Source organism: Oncorhynchus tshawytscha, linkage group LG06 (genome assembly GCF_018296145.1).
Source record: "Oncorhynchus tshawytscha isolate Ot180627B linkage group LG06, Otsh_v2.0, whole genome shotgun sequence".
In the NCBI taxonomy this organism is placed as follows: Eukaryota; Metazoa; Chordata; class Actinopteri; order Salmoniformes; family Salmonidae; genus Oncorhynchus; species Oncorhynchus tshawytscha.
In genome coordinates this window covers 65,332,324-65,351,528 of record NC_056434.1, presented here as the reverse complement: position 1 = coordinate 65,351,528, position 19,205 = coordinate 65,332,324, and the positions used below count along the sequence as shown (strand labels likewise).

General features: G+C 42.5%; 1 protein-coding gene across 1 annotated transcript; it reads right to left on the bottom strand.

Moving 5' to 3' along the window:
- Positions 1 to 953: 953 nt before the first annotated feature.
- yipf3 (Yip1 domain family, member 3) lies at positions 954 to 9,647 on the bottom strand. Its single transcript, XM_024424581.2, has 9 exons — positions 9,387 to 9,647; positions 8,812 to 9,021; positions 8,500 to 8,606; positions 8,341 to 8,386; positions 8,122 to 8,214; positions 7,702 to 7,833; positions 7,481 to 7,594; positions 6,784 to 6,907; positions 954 to 1,928 (listed from the first exon to the last, which is right to left on the bottom strand). The coding sequence occupies exons 1-9, from the start codon at positions 9,456 to 9,458 to the stop codon at positions 1,789 to 1,791; spliced, it is 1,038 nt and encodes a 345-aa protein (XP_024280349.1). The 5' UTR covers positions 9,459 to 9,647; the 3' UTR covers positions 954 to 1,788.
- Positions 9,648 to 19,205: the final 9,558 nt, after the last annotated feature.

Sequence of the window (19,205 nt, the reverse complement as noted above, 5' to 3'; positions counted from 1 at the left end):
AGTATGTCCAACTGACCTCACAACCACAGACCACGTGTAACCACGCCAGCCCAGGACCTCCAAAACCAGCTTCTTCATCTGCGGGATCGTCTGAGACCAGCCACCAGGACAGCTGATGAAACAGTGGGTTTGTACAAAGAATTTCTGCACAAACTTGTCAGAAACCGTATCAGGGAAGCTCATCTTGTTGTCCTCACCAGGGTCTTGACCTGACGGCAGTTTGGCGTCGTAACCGACTTCAGTGGGCAAATGCTCATATTTAATGGCCACTGGCACGCTGGAGAAGTCTTCTCTTCACGGATGAATCCCGGTTTCAGCTGTAGCGGGCAGATGGCAGAGCGTGTATGGTGCATTGTTGGCGAGCGGGTGGCTGATGTCAACATTTGCTGAGTGCCCCATAGTGGCGATTGGGTTATGGTATGGGCAGGCATAAGCTACGGACAACAAACACGATTGCATTTTATCGATGGCAATTTAAATGCACAGAATATCATGACGAGATCCTGAGGCCCGTTGTCATGCCAGTCATCTACCGCCATCACCTATTTTTTCAGCATGATAATGTACGGCACCATGTCGCAAGGATCTGTACACAATTCCTGGAAGCTGAAAATGTCCCAGCTCTTCAATGGCCTGCATAATCACCAGACATGTCACCCATTGAGCATGTTTGGGATGTTCTGGATCTATGTGTACAACAGCATGTTCCAGTTTCACGCCAATATCCAGCAACTTCGCACAGCCATTGAAGAGTTGGCCAACATTCCACAGGCCACAATCAACAGCCTGATCAACTCTATGCAATGGAGATGTGTTGCACTGCATGAGACAAATGGTGGTCACACCAGATACTGACTGTTTTTTTTTTTAAGGTATCTGTGACAAAAAGATGCATATCTGTATTCCCAAGCATGTGAAACTCATGGATTAGGATCTAATTGCAGGACTTCTTGATTTTTTTCAGAAGACCATGTCTTAGGTCCGTAAAGTTTATTTCCATTGTATCGTTTTGTACAATAACCCTATAAATACAATTTCACATTTAAATAAAAAGGAGGAGAGGTTACTTTGCATCCCACCCAAATGTTAGGAAGTACAAATAATGCACAGCACAAATGACTGGGTGAAACAAAAGCTGATTAGAAGGAACAATATTCATAAGTTAATGCAGTATCTGGTGACATATCAACTGCATATCTGGTTATTTTCCCATTAGGTTATCAGACAAGAGAGGTGCATTGTGTAAAACAAGCTAGATAAAACTCTACATTTACCCCGTATCATACATGATAATAATAATAATTCCTTTGAAGAAACTATAGAAGGCACCACACAGCCTTAGGGAACCGTCCTCCCGTTGAACGTCTAGAATTTTATAGAATCACCATAACCTGTGTAACAAAGCCTACAAAAAGGAGAGTGTCGAGTTGAATATTAATTTGTCTAAACATAAGAACAAATGCAAACAGCTGGGAATCTTAATGCACTCAAGCTGCTTTAACAAATACAAGATCCCAATGAAAAAGGGAGTCAATCATTTGAAGAGAACAAACATGACATTCACTAGTTTTTTGATTTGGTTCAATATAAACAACCAATAGTTGTTGTGAACTGATGATGATTTGTTTGCCGAGACAATGTTCATGTATCATGATGAATGTCAACTATAACCAGTAACCACCATGGTCTTTGACTTTCACATCAGTCTGTATTATCTACACAACACCACCACCATGGAATTCAGGTTCTCATGAGCCTATGGTCTCATCGTTGATGTTGGACACAACATCACTGTGACTGCAGGATAACACCAAGGGTCTTCACTGTGGCATTCACAGCATTCATAGCAGCAGTGGCCACCACAGGCAAATCTCTGGCCACTCTCTGGATGGGGGGCATGTTGGGTCCTTCCAATGTGTCCAGGATACCTTCAGACAAAAAAAATGCAAAACAAATGTGTCATTTTTATTTAATCAAATTCAAGACCCAGTTTAAAAGGGGAGTGGAGTCAAAAACCTGATTTTCCAGTGTTTTGTATGGTATTTCCACTCTGAGGTTGAAATAATATTGTGACAATTATGATAACTACCTTTTAATACAAGAGCTGTTTGGAAAAAAACACATGGAATTTCAGCCTGTTTTGGTAGGCTTGAGTTTTGGCCTGCGATATCACCAGGTGGTATAAGTTAATAGACCAATTACAAAGAGTTTCAAACCTCTCTGCTAATAACATCTAGTTAAAATTACATATCCCTCCAATTAGCTCCCTCAGATCACTCCCAGACAGTCCTAGAAAATTGATTGCTTGAGAAATAGCTTTTTGCTAAAAAGCCATTTTTTTATTACCATTTTAACTTAAAACAATCACAGTAAGATAATTCATTGTTACCCAGAATTGATTTGATATTGAGATAAAAACATCTGCATTGGACTTTCAGGAATATACCTTGGCGTAGGGTTGGGCGGTATCCAGATTTTCATACCGTCCCTGTACCATACGTTATTACCGGCAGTGCACACAAGGGGCACTATTCCTTCCCAAACAAAAAAACCCCAGCACAAAACACATTGACGCACAAAAGTAATTTAGGGAGCAGGGATCTTGATCCAGGAGTTGATTGATTGTCTCTGCTGTAACCAAGAAGCTTGGTATTGCAAGCTAGCCACTTAGCTAGCAAGTTAGCAAACCAAATGCCTAGCTGGAGCCCTGAGCTGGAGATCATTTATTTGGCACCTTAGATAGTTACCAGCAGTGGCGTAGCATGCACCCCCACTGTTCCTTCAAAGCGGGTGTGCCCCCGAGTAGAGATGTGCACAGATATTTGAATATTCGAACGGGCAATAGTATTCGAATACAGAGTATTGTGTGTGAGTATCCATTTTTATTACGTCTATTTAACACTGAAAAGGCTTTTTCTAAATTAAATTAAAATATCCATGTGACATTGTTACATACAAGGGTATATATATACACACAATGATGTTTCAAACTATTAATATAATAAAACAAACTTTCCAATGTTGTTTTTATGACGTGCGGCCCATAAAAAGACCGGTAGCCTTCAGGTGTGTAGCTTTCTGTTTAGGTTGGCCAATCAAAGCAGCTCAATATGTAGCAAGTAGAGTGATAGGTCACTAATGCAATGCAAGTTTATGGAATTAAAAAGTTTGCAAAATGAGAAGGAGTAGTCTACAATGAGCAACCAACAGGTAGGCTGTTGTTTATCCTAATGGGGTTGGGAAGAAAGTGCAGAATGTGGCCTCAATTAGCCTAGCTAGCTATAGCTGGCTATGTTCTCTAGGCTACTCCAGTCAAGACAGGCACTGTTATACAGTGCATTCTGAAAGTATTCAGACCCCTTCACTTTTGACACATTTTGCTGCGTTACAACCTTATCCTAAAATTGATTAAATTGTTGTAATCCCTCATCAAGCTACATCAACCCCACAATGATAAAGCAAAAACAGGTTGAGACATTTTTATAAAATGTACTAAAAATAAAAAAACATTTACTTCAGTATTCAGACCACTTCCTCAGTACTTGGTTGAAGCACCTTTGGCAGTGATTACAGCCTCGAGTCTTCTTGGGTATGACGCTACAAGCTTGGCACACCTGTATTTGGGGAGTTTCACCCATTCTTCTCAGCAGATCCTCTCAAGCTCTATCAGGTTGAACGGGGAGCGTTGCTGCACAGCTATTTTCAGGTCTCTCCAGAGATGTTCGACCGGGTTCAAGTCCGGGCTCTGGCTGGGCCACTCAAGGACATTCAGAGACTTGTCCCGAAGCCACTCCGGCGTTGTCTCAGCTGTGTGCTTGGAGTCGTTGTCCTGTTGGAAGGTGAACCTTCCCCCCCCCCCCAGTCTGAGGTCCTGAACGCTCTGGGGCAGTTTTTCATCAAGGATTGCTGTACTTTGCTCCGTTCATCTTTCCCTCGATCCTGACTAGTCTCCCAGTCCCTGCCGCTGAAAAACATCCTCACAGCATGATGCTACCACCACCATTCTTCACCGTGACTTGATTCCTCCAGATGTGATGCTTGGCATTCAGGCCAAAGAGTTCAATCTTGGTTTCATCAGTCCAGAGAATCTTGTTTTTCATGGTCTGAGAGTCCTTGAGGTGCCTTTTGGCAAACTCCAAGCGGGATGTCATGTGCCTTTTACCGAGGAGTGGCTTCCATCTGGCCACTCTACCATAAAGGCCTGATTGGTGGAGTGCTGCAGAGATGGTTGTCCTTCTGGAAGGTTCTCCCATCTCCACAGAGGCACTCTGGAGCTCTGTCAGAGTGAACATCGGGTTCTTGGTCAACTCCCTGAACAAGGCCCTTCTCCCCCGATTGCTCAGATTGACCGGACGGCCAGCTCTAGTAAGAGTCTTGGGTGGTTACAAACTTCGATGGAGGCGATTGTGTTCTTGAGTACCTTCAATACTACACAATCCTGTCTCGGAGCTCTACGGACAAATCCTTCGACCTCATGGCTTGGTTTTTGCTCTGACATACACTGTCAACTGTGGGACCTTATATAGACAGGTGTGTGCCTTTCCAAATCATGTCCAATCCATTGAATTTTCCACAGGTGGACTCAAATCAAGTTGTAGAAACACCTCAAGGATGATCAATGGAAACAGGATGTACCTGAGCTCAATTTCGACTCTCATATCAAAAGGCTCTGAATAGTTATGTAAATAAGGTTTTTTATTAGCAAAAATGTGAGAAAAATAACTTTTTGTTTTGTCATTATGAGGCATTGTGTGTAGATTGATGAGGATAATTTTTTTATTTAATCCATTTCAGAGTAAGGCTGTAACGTAACAAAATGTGGAAAAAGTCAAGGGGTCTGAATACTTTTCGAATGCACTGTATGGGATGATAAATAACATTGTGGCTCCTACAAGTTAGCTAGTCTTGGATGTGGCCGAGTCAGCTACTGCGTCTCTCGCTCTTCCTCTGTCTGCTCACTGCCACACACACAGCCCTCTGTAGCTGCAGCAATAGAGCGCCAGCCTCTCTCCAGCAGTGAAGAAAATGTGTATTTTGAATGTCTGGATATCTGACAAAAATGTATGATACTGTTTGAATAGTGAAATTATTTTAAACGCCTATCCCTACCTCAGAGGTTATTATATATTATTTATTTTGACAGTATTGAAAAATCATACTATAACTATTTAAAAATACCCTGGTACACTGCTCGAGCCTAACTTGGAGGATCATTGAATAGAAGCAATTCAAATGTGTTTATATTTGGACAAGGGGAGCCTGTATTCATTAAGCGTCTCAAAGTTGGAGTGCTGATCTTGGTCCCCCCATCCTTCATTAAAGATTTAAAAGGCAAAAACTATCTTACATTGAACTAAAATATAATTGCAACATATAAAGTGTTGGTCCCATGTTTCATGAGCTGAAATAAAATATCCCAAAAATGTTTTATAGGCACAAAAAGCTTATTTCTCTCAAACGTTACGCACAAATTTGTTTACACCCCTGTTAGTGAGCATTTCTCCTTTGCCAAGACTATCCATCTACCTGACAGGTGTGGCATATCAAGGTGATTAAACAGCATGATCATTACACAGGTGCACCTTATATTAGGGACAATAAAAAGCCACTCAAACACAATGCCACAGATGTCTCAAGTTGAGGGAGCTTGCAATTGGAATTGCCAGAGAATTTAATGTTCAGATCTCTACCATAAGCCACCTCCAACATTATTTTAGAGAATTTTGCAGTACGTCCAACCGGCCTCACAACGGCAGACTACGTGTAATCACGTCAGCCCAGGACCTCCACATCCAGCTTCTGAAACTGAAGGTTTGCACAACTGAAGAATTTCTGCACAAACTGTAAGAAACCGTCTAAAGGAAGCTTCTTGCTCGTCGTCCTCACCAGGGTCTTAGACTGCATTTCGTCGTCGTAACCAACTTCTGTGGGCAAACGCTCACCTTTGCTGTCCACTGGCATGCCGGAGAAGTCTGCTCTTCGCGAATGAATCCCAGTTTCAACTGTACCGGGCAGATGGCAGACATCTGTCGTGTGGGGGCGAGCGGTTTGCTGATGTCAATGTTGTGAACAGAGTGCCCAATGGTGGTGGGGTTATGGTATGGGTAGGCATAAGCTACATACAACGAACACAACTGTATTTTATCGACGGAAATTTTAATGCAGAGAGATACCGTGACGAGATCCTGAGGCTCATTGTCGTGCCATTCTTCCACCGCCATCACCTCATGTTTCAGCATGATAATGCACGGCCCCATGTCACAAGGATCTGTACACAATTCCTGGAAGCTGAAAATGTCCCCGTTCTTCCATGGCCTGCATAATCACCAGACATGTCACCCATTGAGCATGTTTGGGAAGCTCTGGATCGAAGTGTACGACAGAGTGTTCCAGTACCCGCCAATATCCAGTAACTTCACACAGCCATTAAAGTGGAATGGGACAACATTCCACAGGCCAAAATCAACAGCCTGATCAACTCTATGCGAAGGAGATGTGTCGCGCTGCATGCAGCAAATGGTGGTCACACACACGATACTGACTGGTTTTAAGTTATCTGTGGTCAACAGATGCATATATGTATTCCCATTCATGTGAATTCCATAGATTAGGGCCTAATGAAGTGATTTAAATTGACTGATTTCCTTATATGAACTGTAATTCAGTAAAATCTTTGAAATTGTTCCATGTTGCGTTTTATATTTTTGCTCAGTGTAGATCAGCATTCCTACTCTGAGACGCTTTGTGAAGACGAGTCCTGGTTTGCCTTCCGGGGAATCTTACCTTCAACAATCTTGTGATAAGCGAAGTGCAGGTAGAGCAGGAAGAGCATATGCAGAGCAGCCAGTGTTCCACAGAGGATGAGGCGTGGGGTCTGGCCCACAGTCCGAGAGATAACAGCAGCCACCTGAGAGAGAGGGAGAAGGTGAGCCAGGGGGAGAGACTGACTATCACTGACATAGTGGGCGCATTCGAGTGGATATATTTTCTCTAGGCCTTTCAAAGTGTGTTGCATTATGGGGATAAAACTTGTCTGACTTGCACCTACAGTTACTCTTCACCAACTTCATCCTGCAGCCTTCGCCTGCATTGTGGGAGGCTCTATTATCAACCAGTCATTCTGGTGTTTTTGTTTGACCCAGACATAGAAATGACTGAGACAGGAACCAACTTTGCCGCGTTTCATATAGGCCTATATACAAATTAATGTGATATTTTAGGCTCTCACTATTTGATTTAACAATCTACACACATGTGATTTCAGTTTGACATGCTTATTTCAACATTATAAACAAAAACTTTTAGAAACAACGGCAACACTGCCATGTTAATCTGAGCCTTTCTGTTGGAAAACCACATTAGTGTCCGACTTCACTCCTCGACGTTCGTCTAGTCGGTTGCTTTAGCCTTACCACTCAAAACGCAGACAGAGTGTGTCAAAGGGCTCTTTGGATTTTAAGTAATTAATCTGCCTATTTACCATCCGCAGTGTGGAGAGCCCTCCTACAACCAGCCACAGGATGTAGAATAGGGAGTGGAAGTGGACGTTGTAGGTGACGAAGAGAACCACGCAGTGCCCGAAAAGACCATAACCCTGTTGGGGGCACATAGTAGAACAGACGGTGAGATTTCACACTGCTTTTATAGCAAACGGATTACACAGGGATGCTGTGAGGAGAGTTATGGTCACTGTTGACTCACCAGCAGAGACAGCATCTGGAGCATGGTGATCTGGGCATTGCATAGGTATGCCAGGAAATAGATGAAGGAGGAAACTCCCAGCCAGTAACCAAAGCATGTCCCTATGGCTGTTCCCATCAGAGTACCCTCTCTCTGTCCAGGGAAGAAAAACATTTATTAGGCCTAATCAAGGTCAGATAGACAACTAATAATAACAATGCAGGATGAACAGACCACATGAGTGCTAAATAAGCAGTACCTAATGTCTGAAACTCTGAACAGATGCTTTATGCTTTCGTAATGTCAAAATGGTTGAGTTGATGCTACCTTCATCTACAGTTGTATGTAGAAAAGTGTTCATTACACCTAATATGCCATATCCATCTGTATACTGTATATTAACATGCATTTATTAAGACAGTATAAGTTGGGCTCTCTTACAATAACTGTTCCTGATGTCTTCATTCCGTGCAGGAGGATGGCCACCAGCGTGAACACCAGCATCATGGGCCCATACAGCTCCCCAGCAATCTTCTACAGTTGAAAAAGAAGAGCAGTAAAAACATTTATGTTAATTGGCCAGGTAAGCTCTGAAAACTTCTAGATTGAAATCTTTCCCCAGCCTGTGAAACTAGTATGGGAAAAGAAAATCCCACTCACCTGTGGAAAATTGATCATACGGATGGGTATCATTGATTCAATCAACCTAGGGTAGAAAAGAAGCGTACATGTTAGGAAGAGTGTCATAAAATATGAATGCTAAACTATACATGTTAGGACTACAAGTTGTGATTACAAAACACATTTGTACTGACTCACCTGTTCCTAACTTGCATAGGCTCCACGTCAAAGTACGGCCGGAGAATGTCTATGTTGGCATATAGGTTGAAAGCCTTGGAAGCCTGCCGCTTTCCTGCTTGCCACACCTAAGAGGATGAGGGAACGTTCATTATAAATCAGCTGACATAACGGTGTGATGAAAGTCAAAGTTATGACAGCAAAATTAACCAGACAAGGCTATTGAGATAGAAATTACAATATTGGGTAATGGCAAAGCCCTTTTTATAACAAAGGTAATGTTGTGTGTGACAAGTTGTTGCCCATCAGCATCACAAAGCTTTCTCAGCTCACCTCATCTGCCACCTGTCTCCCCAGCTGGCCCTTGATACCCTTTATTCCCAGAAACTCGCCATCCTCTCCAGTCTCCTCTTCAGTTGCTTCAGCCTCCTCTGCCACCTCCTCCTCCTCCTTCATGCGCTGGTGCATCTCCCCCATGTCCTCAAAGCTGGAGCCTGATGTGTCATCCATGTTTTCCATGTCAATCACTGCTGACCCAGTGCCCTAGTAATAGATCGTTTATTACATAACTACTGTACATCCTTGTACGTGAAATTGTTTCACGCGCAAATTGTTCATGTTTTCATCAGACTGTCACAAACTGTGAAGTTAATAATTAATTTAGCTAGCTAAGAAAATAAATAAATGTTTCTTAGTTTATGATTAGCGAGCAAGCTAGCATAACATTGTTGTTGGACAAACTTTAACGTTAGCTATCTCTGTACTATATGTATTGCACAGAAAAATGTCGTTTGGCAACACTAAAGAAGATGTAACATTATCGCGATGTAGCTAGGAAAATAATAGTAAAAACATTACAAGTATTTTCCTGGCTATTGCTACCTAGCTAACTCGCTAGCTAATGTTACCTGGATAATGTTGTCCTCAAAACCACCCCATGGTTCCGTGTTCGTGTTTTTGTTTCCATCAGACGAAGCCATCTTTTAGAGCAGGTGAACGTGTTCTTGATCCCTTTTAAAAAGAAAACTGCACTTTCAATCTCACATACAACCAAATGAATTGTCAACTACAGCATCAGGGGCGCTTAAAAGATAAATATTTGTTCCCAAAAATGCATTACACTGCCTAATCAGATGGGGCTGCGTCACTCAGATTCAACGCGTAACACGTCGTGCGTACTACGTGAAAACATAACATCTCGCGCGACTTTGAAATTAAAAACATCGCATGTTGCTCCAAACAATTAGCATAAATATCTTTGCTCCAAATCAAAATGACCAAATCCTTTCAGATCTTAGTTCACAGGTGCATATGGTGTATGCTTAGAGTTGCTTTGTGTTCAGAGTTTTCATATGTCAGTGGGTAAAAAATAAGAAACCCGCACGCTGCTGTTTCTTTTTTTCTCTCATTTTATTCAACTGTTGCCATGCACCTGCAAAAAAGATAGCTCAGATGCACGAATGCCTTTTGAATTTTGAATCATATGTCAGTGGGTAACATCCAGTGGCGACACGTCATTCAGTGCAGGTGGGGCTGTTTTGAGACCCACATTTTCAGAGAAAAAAATATATATATTTTGGGAGGCCTGTTTTGCATGTTATTTTGACATTAATACGTGTCACATATCAGTTTGCAAGCAATGTACAAATATATATCATTCAGTTAATAAAGCTGCATACACACATTGTCTCTGTTTTGTTTTCTTGAATAAGGCAGCTCCAAAATGCAGGTGTTTCAGCCTAGCACAGTGCTTTCTGTGGTGGTGGGGTGAGCCAGCAGAAAATAGGAGCATTGCGCCGTGATTGGCTCAGTGTTCTGTCACTCATGAGGATAGTACGTCATTGCCAAGTTTAAGTGCTTAGTAAGGGTAGACATCTGAGATCAATTTCGAGTCTCATAGCAAAAGGTCTGAATACTTATGTAAATACAGTGCTTTCGGAAAGTATTCAGACCCCTTGATTTTTTCCACATTTTGTTATGTTACAGCCTTATTCTAAATTGTAATAAATTAATGTTTTTCCCCAACAGTCTACACACAATACCCCATAATGTCAAAGTGAAAAACAGTTTTCGTAGCACATTTTTATAAAAATAAAAAAAGCAATACCTTAACACTTATGTAAATAAGACCCTTTGCTATGAGACTTGAAATTTAGCTCAGGTGCATCCTGTTTCCATTGCTCATCCTTGAGATGTTTCTACAACTTGATTGGAGTCCACCTGTGGTAAATTCAATTGATTGGACATGATTTGGAAAGGCACACACCTGTCTATACAAGGTCCACACAGTTGACACTGGAGGTCAGAGCAAAGAACAAGCCATGAGGTTGAAGGAATTGTCCATAGAGCTCCGAGACAGGGTTGTGTCGAGGCACAGATCTGGGGAAGGGTACCAAAAAACTTCTGCAGCATTGAAGGTCCCCAAGAACATAGTGGCCTCCATCATTCTTAAATGGAAAAAGTTTGGAACCTCCAAGGCTCTTCCTAGACCTGGCCGCCCGGGCCAAACTGAGCAATCGGGGGAGAAGGGCCTTGGTCAGGGAGGTGACCAAGAACCCGATGTTCACTCTGACAGAGCTCCAGAGTTCGTCTGTGGAGATGGGAGAACGTTCCAGAAGGACAACCATCACTGCAGCACTATACCAATCAGGCCTTTTTGGTAGAGTGGCCAGATGGAAGCCACTCCTCGGTAAAAGGCACATGACGGCAGGTAGCCTAGTGGTTAGAGCGTTGGGCCAGTAACCGAAAGGTTGCTAGATTGAATCCCTGAGCTGACAAGGTAAAAATCTGTCATTCTGCCCCTGAACAAGGTAATTAACCCACTGTTCCTAGGCCGTCATTGTAAATAAGAATTTGTTCTTAACTGACTTACCTAGTTAAATAAAGGTTCAATTAAAATAATGTAAATGACAACCTGCTTGGAGTTTACCGAAAGGACTCTCAGACTATGAGAAACAAGATTCTCTGGTCTGATGAAACCAAGATTGAACTCTTTGGCCTGAATGCCAAAGGAGGAAACCTGGCACCATCCCGAATCAAATCAAACATTTGTCACATGCGCCGAATACAACAAGTGTAGACCTTACCGTGAAATGCTTACTTACAAGCCCTTAACCAACAGTGCAGTTCAAGAAGAGTTAAGAAAATATTGACCAAACTAAAGTAAAAAATAATAAAAAGTAACACAATAAAATAACAATAATGAGGCTATATGCAGGGGGTACAGGTACCGAGTCAGTGTGCGGGGGTACAGGTTAGTTGAGGTAATGTGTACATGTAGGTAGGGTTGAAGTGACTATGCATGGATAATAAACAGTGAGTAGCAGCAGTGTACAAAACAAATGGATGGGGGGGTGTCAATGTAAATAGTCCGGTGGCCATTTGATTAAATGTTCAGCAGTCTTATGGCTTGGGGGTAGAAACTGTTAAGGAGCCTTTTGGTCCTAGATTTGGCGCTCCGGTACTGCTTGCCATGCAGTAGTAGATCAAACAGTCTATGACTTGAGTGAATGGAGTCTCTGACAGTTTTATGGGCATTCCTCTGCCTATTATGTAGGTCCTGAATGGCAGGAAGCTGGTCCCCAGTGATGTACTGGGCCATACGCACTACCCTCTGTAGCGTCTTACTGTCAGATGCAGAGCAGTTGCCATACCAGGCGGTGATACAAACGGCCAGGATACTCTCGATGTTGCAGCTGTAGAACTTTTTGAGGATCTGGGGACTTATGCCAAATCTTTTCAGTCTCCTGAAGGGGAAAGGTTTGTTGTGCCCTCTTCACGACTGTCTTGGTGTGTTTGGACCATGATAGTTAATTGGTGATATGGACAACCAGGAACTTGAAACTCTCGACTCGCTCCACTACTGCCCCATCGATGTTAATGGGGGCCTGTTCGGCCTGCCTTTCCCTGTAGTCCAAGATCAGCTGCTTTGTCTTGCTCACATTGAGGGAGAGGTTGTTGTTCTGGCACCACACTGCCAGTTCTCTGACCTCATCCCTATAGGCTGTCTCATCGTTGTCAGCAAACTTAATGATGGTGTTGGAGTCATGCTTGGCCACGCAGTCGTGGGTGAACAGGGAGTATAGGAGGGGACTAAGTACACATCCCTGAGGGGCCACAGTGTTGAGGATCAGCGTGGCAGATGTTGTTGTCTACACTTACCACCTGTGGGCGGCCCGTCAGGAAGTCCAGTATCCAGTTGCAGAGAGAGGTGTTTAGTCCCAGGGTCCTTAGCTTAGTGATGAGCTTTGTGGACACTATGGTATTGAACGCTGAGCTGTAGTCAATGAACAGCATTCCCACATAGGTGTTCCTTTTCTCCAGGTGGGTGAGGGCAATGTGGAGTGCGATTGAGATTGCATGATCGGTGGATCTGTTGGGGAGGTTTGCTATTTGGAGTGGGTCTAGGGTTTCTGGGATAATGGTGTTGATGTGAGCCATGACCAGCCTTTCAAAGCACTTTATGGCTACAGTCATGAGTGCTATGGGCCGGTAGTCATTTAAGCAGGTTACGTTAGTGTTCTTGGGCACAGGGACTATGGTGGTCTGCTTGAAACATGTTGTTATTACAGACTCAGTCAGGGACAGGTTGAAAATGTCAGTGAAGACACATGCCAGTTGGTCAGCGCATGCTCAGAGTACATGTCCTGGTAATCCGTCTGGCCCTGTGGCCTTGTGAATGTTGACCTGTTTAAAGGTCTTACTCACACCGGCTACGGAGAGCTTGATCACACAGTCATCCGGAACAGCTGATGCTCTCATGGAGTTTCAGTGTTATTTGCCTCGAAGCCAGCATAGAAGTAATTTAGCTCATCTGGTAGGCTCGTGTTACTGGGCAGCTCGCGGCTGTGCTTCCCTTTGTAGTCTGTAATAGTTTGCTAGCCCCGCCACATCCGACAAGAGTTGGAGCCAGTGTAGTATGATTCAATCTTAGTCCTGTATTGACACTTTGCCTGTTTGATGGTTCGGCGGAGGACATAGCGGGATTTCTTATAAGCTTCCGGGTTAGAGTCCAACTGCTTGAAAGTGGCAGATCTACCCTTTAGCTCAGTGCAGATGTTGCCTGTAATCCATGGCTTCTGGTTGGGGTATGTACGTTCGGTCACTGTGGGGACGACGTCATCGATGCACTTATTGATGAAGCCAGTGACTGATGTGGTGTACTCCTCAATGGTATCGGAAGAATCACTGAACATATTCCAGTCTGTGCTAGCAAAACAGTCCTGTAGCTTAGCATCTGCTTCATCTGACCACTTTCTTATTGACTGAGTTACTGGTGCTTCCTGCTTTAGTTTTTGCTTGTAAGCAGGAATCAGGGGGATAGAATGATGGTCAGATTTTCCAAATGGAGGGCGAGGGAGAGATTTGTACGCATCTCTGTGTGTGGGGTAAAGGTGGTGTCGAGTTTTTTACCCTCTGGTTTCACATTTAACATGCTGGTAGAAATTAGGTAAAACAGATTTGAGTTTCACGGCATTAAAGTCCCTGGCCACTAGGAGCACCACCTCTTGATGAGCGTTTTCCTGTTTGCTTATGGCAAACAGCTCATTGAGTACGGTCTTAGTTAATCTGTTATTCAATGCATTTGGGGTCCTAAAATTCTAAATTAAATAGCTACGGTGGTGGAAGAATTGTCATATTTGAGTAAATGTTAAAAAACCTTAATAGAAAACGGCTCAAGTAAAAGTGAAAGTCGCCCAGTAAAATACTACTTGAGTAAAAGTCTAAAGGTATTTGGTTTTAAATATACTTAAGTATCAAAAGTACATATAATTGCTCAAATATACTTAAGTATCAAAAGTAAAATTCTAAATCATTCAAATTCCTTATATTAATCAAATCAGATGGCACTATTTTCTTGGTTTTTATTTATTTACGATAGCAACACTCAGACATCTTTACAAACTAAGCATTTGCGTTTATTGATCAGAGACACCAGGGATGTTCTCTTGATAAGTGTGTGAATTTGATCATTTTCCTGTCCTCCTAAGTATTCAAAATGTAACGAGTACTTTTGAGTGTCAAGAAAAATGTATGGAGTAAAAAGTACATTATTTTATTTAGGAATGTAGAGAAGGGAAAGTAATCAAAAATAGAAATATTAAAGTACAGATACCCCAAAAAACTACTTAAGTAGTACTTTAAAGTATTTTTACTTAAGTACTTTATGCCACTGGCTAAATGATCCTTGGTATCAAATCAAATCAAATTGTATTAGTCACATGAGCCGAGTAGTGAAATGCTTGCTTACTACAAGACCCTAACCAACAATGCAGTTTAAAAAAATACGGATAAGAATAAGAAATAAAAGTAACAAGTAATTAAAGAGCAGCAGTAAAATAACAATAGCGCGACTATATACAGGAGGGCACCGGTACAGAGTCAATGTGCGGGGCCACCGATTAGTTGAGCTAATATGTACACTACCGTTCAAAAGTTTGGGGTGCCTTAAAAATGTCCTTATTTTTTAACAGAAAAGCGAGATCTTAATTGCAAAAGGGTTTTCTAATGATCAATTAGCCTTTTAAAATTATAAACTTGAATTAGCTAACACAACGAGCCAATGGAACATAGGAGTGATGGTTGCTGATAATGGGCCTCTGTATGCCTATGTAGATATTCCATTAAAAATCAGTAGTTTCCAGCTACAATAGTCATTTACAACATGAACAATGTCTACACTGTATTTCTGATCAATTTGATGTTATTTTAATGGGCAAAAAAATTGCTTTGCTTTCAAAAACAAGGACATTTCTAAGTGAACCCAAACATTTGAACGGTAGTGTACATGTGGAGTTATTAAAGTGACTATGCATAGATGATAACAACAGAGTGTAGCAGCGGTGTAAAAGAGGGGGGGTCATTGCAAATAGTCTGGGTAGCCATTTGATTAGGTGTTCAGGAGTGTTATGGCTTGGGGGTAGAAGCTGTTTCGAATCCTCTTGGACCTAGACTTGGCACTCTGGTACTGCTTGCCGTGCGGTAGCAGAGAGAACAGTCTATGACTAGGGTGGCTGGAGTCCTCTGACACCGCCTGGTATAGAGATCCTGGATGGCAGGAAGCTTGGCCCAGTGATGTACTGGGCCGTTCACACTACCCTCTGTAGTTTATTTTATTTAAATAAAAAAATATTTTACCTTTATTTAACCAAGTAGGCAAGTTGAGAACAAGTTCTCATTTACAATTGCGACCTGGCCAAGATAAAGCAAAGCAGTTTGACAGATACAACGACACAGAGTTACACATGGAGTAAAACAAACAATACAGTCAATAATACAGTATAAACAAGTCTATATACAATGTGAGCAAATGAGGTGAGAAGGGAGGTAAAGGCAAAAAAGGCCATGGTGGCAAAGTAAATACAATATAGCAAGTAAAACACTGGAATGGTAGTTTTGCAATGGAAGAATGTGCAAAGTAGAAATAAAAATAATGGGGTGCAAAGGAGCAAAATAAATAAATAAATAAAAATTAAATACAGTTGGGAAAGAGGTAGTTGTTTGGGCTAAATTATAGGTGGGCTATGTACAGGTGCAGTAATCTGTGAGCTGCTCTGACAGTTGGTGCTTAAAGCTAGTGAGGGAGATAAGTGTTTCCAGTTTCAGAGATTTTTGTAGTTCGTTCCAGTCATTGGCAGCAGAGAACTGGAAGGAGAGGCGGCCAAAGAAAGAATTAGTTTTGGGGGTGACTAGAGAGATATACCTGCTGGAGTGTGTGCTACAGGTGGGAGATGCTATGGTGCCTTGCGGTCGGAGGCAGAGCATTTGCCATTCCAGGCAGTGATGCAACCAGTCAGGATGTTCTCGATGGTGCAGCGGTAGAACCTTTTGAGGATCTGAGGAACCATGCCAAATCTTTTCAGTCTCCTGAGGGGGATAGGTTTTGTTGTGCCCTCTTCACGACTGTCTTGGTGTGCTTGGACCATGTTAGTTTGTTGGTGATGTGGACACCAAGGAACTTGAAGCTCTCAACCTGGGGCCTGTTGCACAAAACTAGGATAAGGGATTAAGCGAGGATATTTTGGTGATCCTGGCTCAATTGATCCGTAATCCGGTTGCACTAAAGATGGATAGGGGCAGGAGGATATGTTATGGTATAAATTACCATGGAGATTTATTCTGTGGAGCTAGCCTGCTCCAGACCAGGCTAAATTCCAGGATCTATTTAATCTCATCCCTAATGTCAGTCAGCAGTCACCACAAATGGAAACCAATAGTTATTTCACTGCTCACTATACATTGTTATCACATATAACTAGACCCACTGTTATTATTTAAACGTACTTCAGTATGGTTTCATAAACAAAGACATGCTGATGTGCCAGAATATTAAGTATCACATTGTCATAAGTATCAAAACTGTAAAAACAATATGTAGCTTTTCTGCAGAAAGAACCAGCCTCATAAATTTATGACTTTATCCTTTTTCTTCAGTGTGGCCCTAGTACTCTGTCATATAAACAAATACACATTCCATATGAATATAAAAACACAATGTGTAACATTATGTTCCTTTATTGAATAAGGACAAAACAAAGCAGGTAAACCATCAGCTCCTTTCGAAACTGAAGTCACAGTGACTCTACAAGATGGAAAGCACAGAATCCAAGCATATTATACAAAATGATACATACACATTCAAAGGTCTGTATATAACACACCCTGCATGTCTGCACACTAAAATAAATGCAGGACAAATCCATACACATCAACTGAACAGACAAATGAATGGATGCAGTAGCCTCCCTGCAGCCTTGTATTACACACAGTATACCGCACAAACATCATAAGAGGCCAAATTCGTCAAAAACGAACCCAAAAAACCCAAATTCCTCTGCCACCGCAGGACATATTTAACCAAAATTGAAAGCACACATACTAACTAAAATAATTCAACACATATTGGTCCCTCAGCAGCCGACCACTGTCGTCATCAGGGAAGATTGCCGGATTGTCCCAGTCCATGGCTGGTGGCACTCTGGGGGCCCTCTCCTTCCTCAGGCAGGCCACATTGTGGAGGACAGCACAAGCCACAGTAATATCACATGCCCTAACAGGGCTGACCCTTAATTTGTGAAGGCAGTGAAAGCGTGCCTTCAGGAGGCCAAAGGTCATTTCAACTCTGGCCCTGGTCCTGGCATGGGCATGGTTGTAGGCCTGCTGTGCTTCCTGGGGTCTGTGAAAGGTGTCAGGAGAAAAGGCTGGCAGCCATACCCCCTGTCTCCCAGCAACACACCAGAGAATTCACCTGTCAACACAAAATCTCATCATTACTACCTCATAAACACAGTGATATTCTTGACACAGCCATGATGGTTATAAATAGGGGTTGTGTGGCTTACCTTGTGATAGGCACTGAGATTTCAGAGGCCCGAAAGATTCTGGAGTCATGGACTGAGCCAGGCCATTTTGCCACAACATTGCTGATCACAGTCAGCATTGCAGACCATCTGAAATCATAAGATGAGGAATATTACACCAATCAATGCACATCACTGGCAATGCAGAGTGTTCGTCAATGGACAATATCAAAAAGTTATGTTCACCTGAACATTAATGCTGTGAAAGGATTTCCTATTCACAAAATCGGCCTCATGGGCACCTGAGGGGGCTTTTATCCTTATGTGTGTGCAGTCCACTGCACCAATGACATTGGGGAAACCTGTCACACAAAGTAATGAGTATCCTACTATGTGTTAACAGTTGTCCTGTAATTTGTAGATCCTCTTACCTGCAATCCTATAGAACTCCTCTTTGATGTCACAGAGTCTTCTGTGGCCAGGGAAGGAGATGAAGACATCTGCTAATGCTTTGATAGCCAGACACACACTCCTTATTGTGCGGCAAATTGTGGCCTTGTTCAGCTGTTCTGCATCCCCCACTGAGTACAGGAAGGCTCCACTAGCAAAAAGCGCAAGGCCACACAAACCATTTGCTCCACACTCAGTGCATGGCTCCGTGCAGTGCGGTGCTTAATCCTGGGACCCAGTAGTCTGCATAGATACCTGATGCCATCTGCAGAAAACCTGTATCTTTCATATAGATGGTCATCAGGGAAGGCCAGTGGGTCCAACCGGTCCCTGAAGACCCTTTCTCGCCTGAAGGCTCTCCTCAGCACAAGTGCTTCTTCATCCACCACATCTCGCACGAATGGGCATGCCATTGTCAGAGCAGAAAGGAACACACAATTTTGGGCCTTCATATAGGCTAGTGGCCACACCTGGTGCTGGGGGTGGGCAAAAGAGGGCGATGCCTTATAACGATGACTTGGTTGTACTGATTGCTGGGAAAATAAAAAAAACCTTAGAAAGATGCCACCTTCCTGTGTGCTCACAATAAGAGCTCATATGTCATGGCTCACTTGACTTTACGAGAATATACCTAATTTTTATTTTGAGCTGTGTCATCTTCTTGGAGCTGGGGAGGAAAGAAAAATAATGATTAATACATTTGTGTTACAGTTAGCATACAGTGTAGGCATATCTCACCTCCCTCTCAAGTTTTTTTATTTCAAGGTCCAGTTTCCTAATTGTCCTCTTTTTTATTTCGAACTCCAGTGCAAGATTTTCCATCTTTTTCTTCTTGTACTGAATGTCTATGTCTGCCAGTTCTATTTGGCGCCGGAGGTGGTTGCCATACAACTTTCTGATAGCTTGTGAGCTCTGTGAACACAATACAATTAGCGCAGCTGGAATTTGGCAGGATGTGGTGTCCTTTTATTAATACGC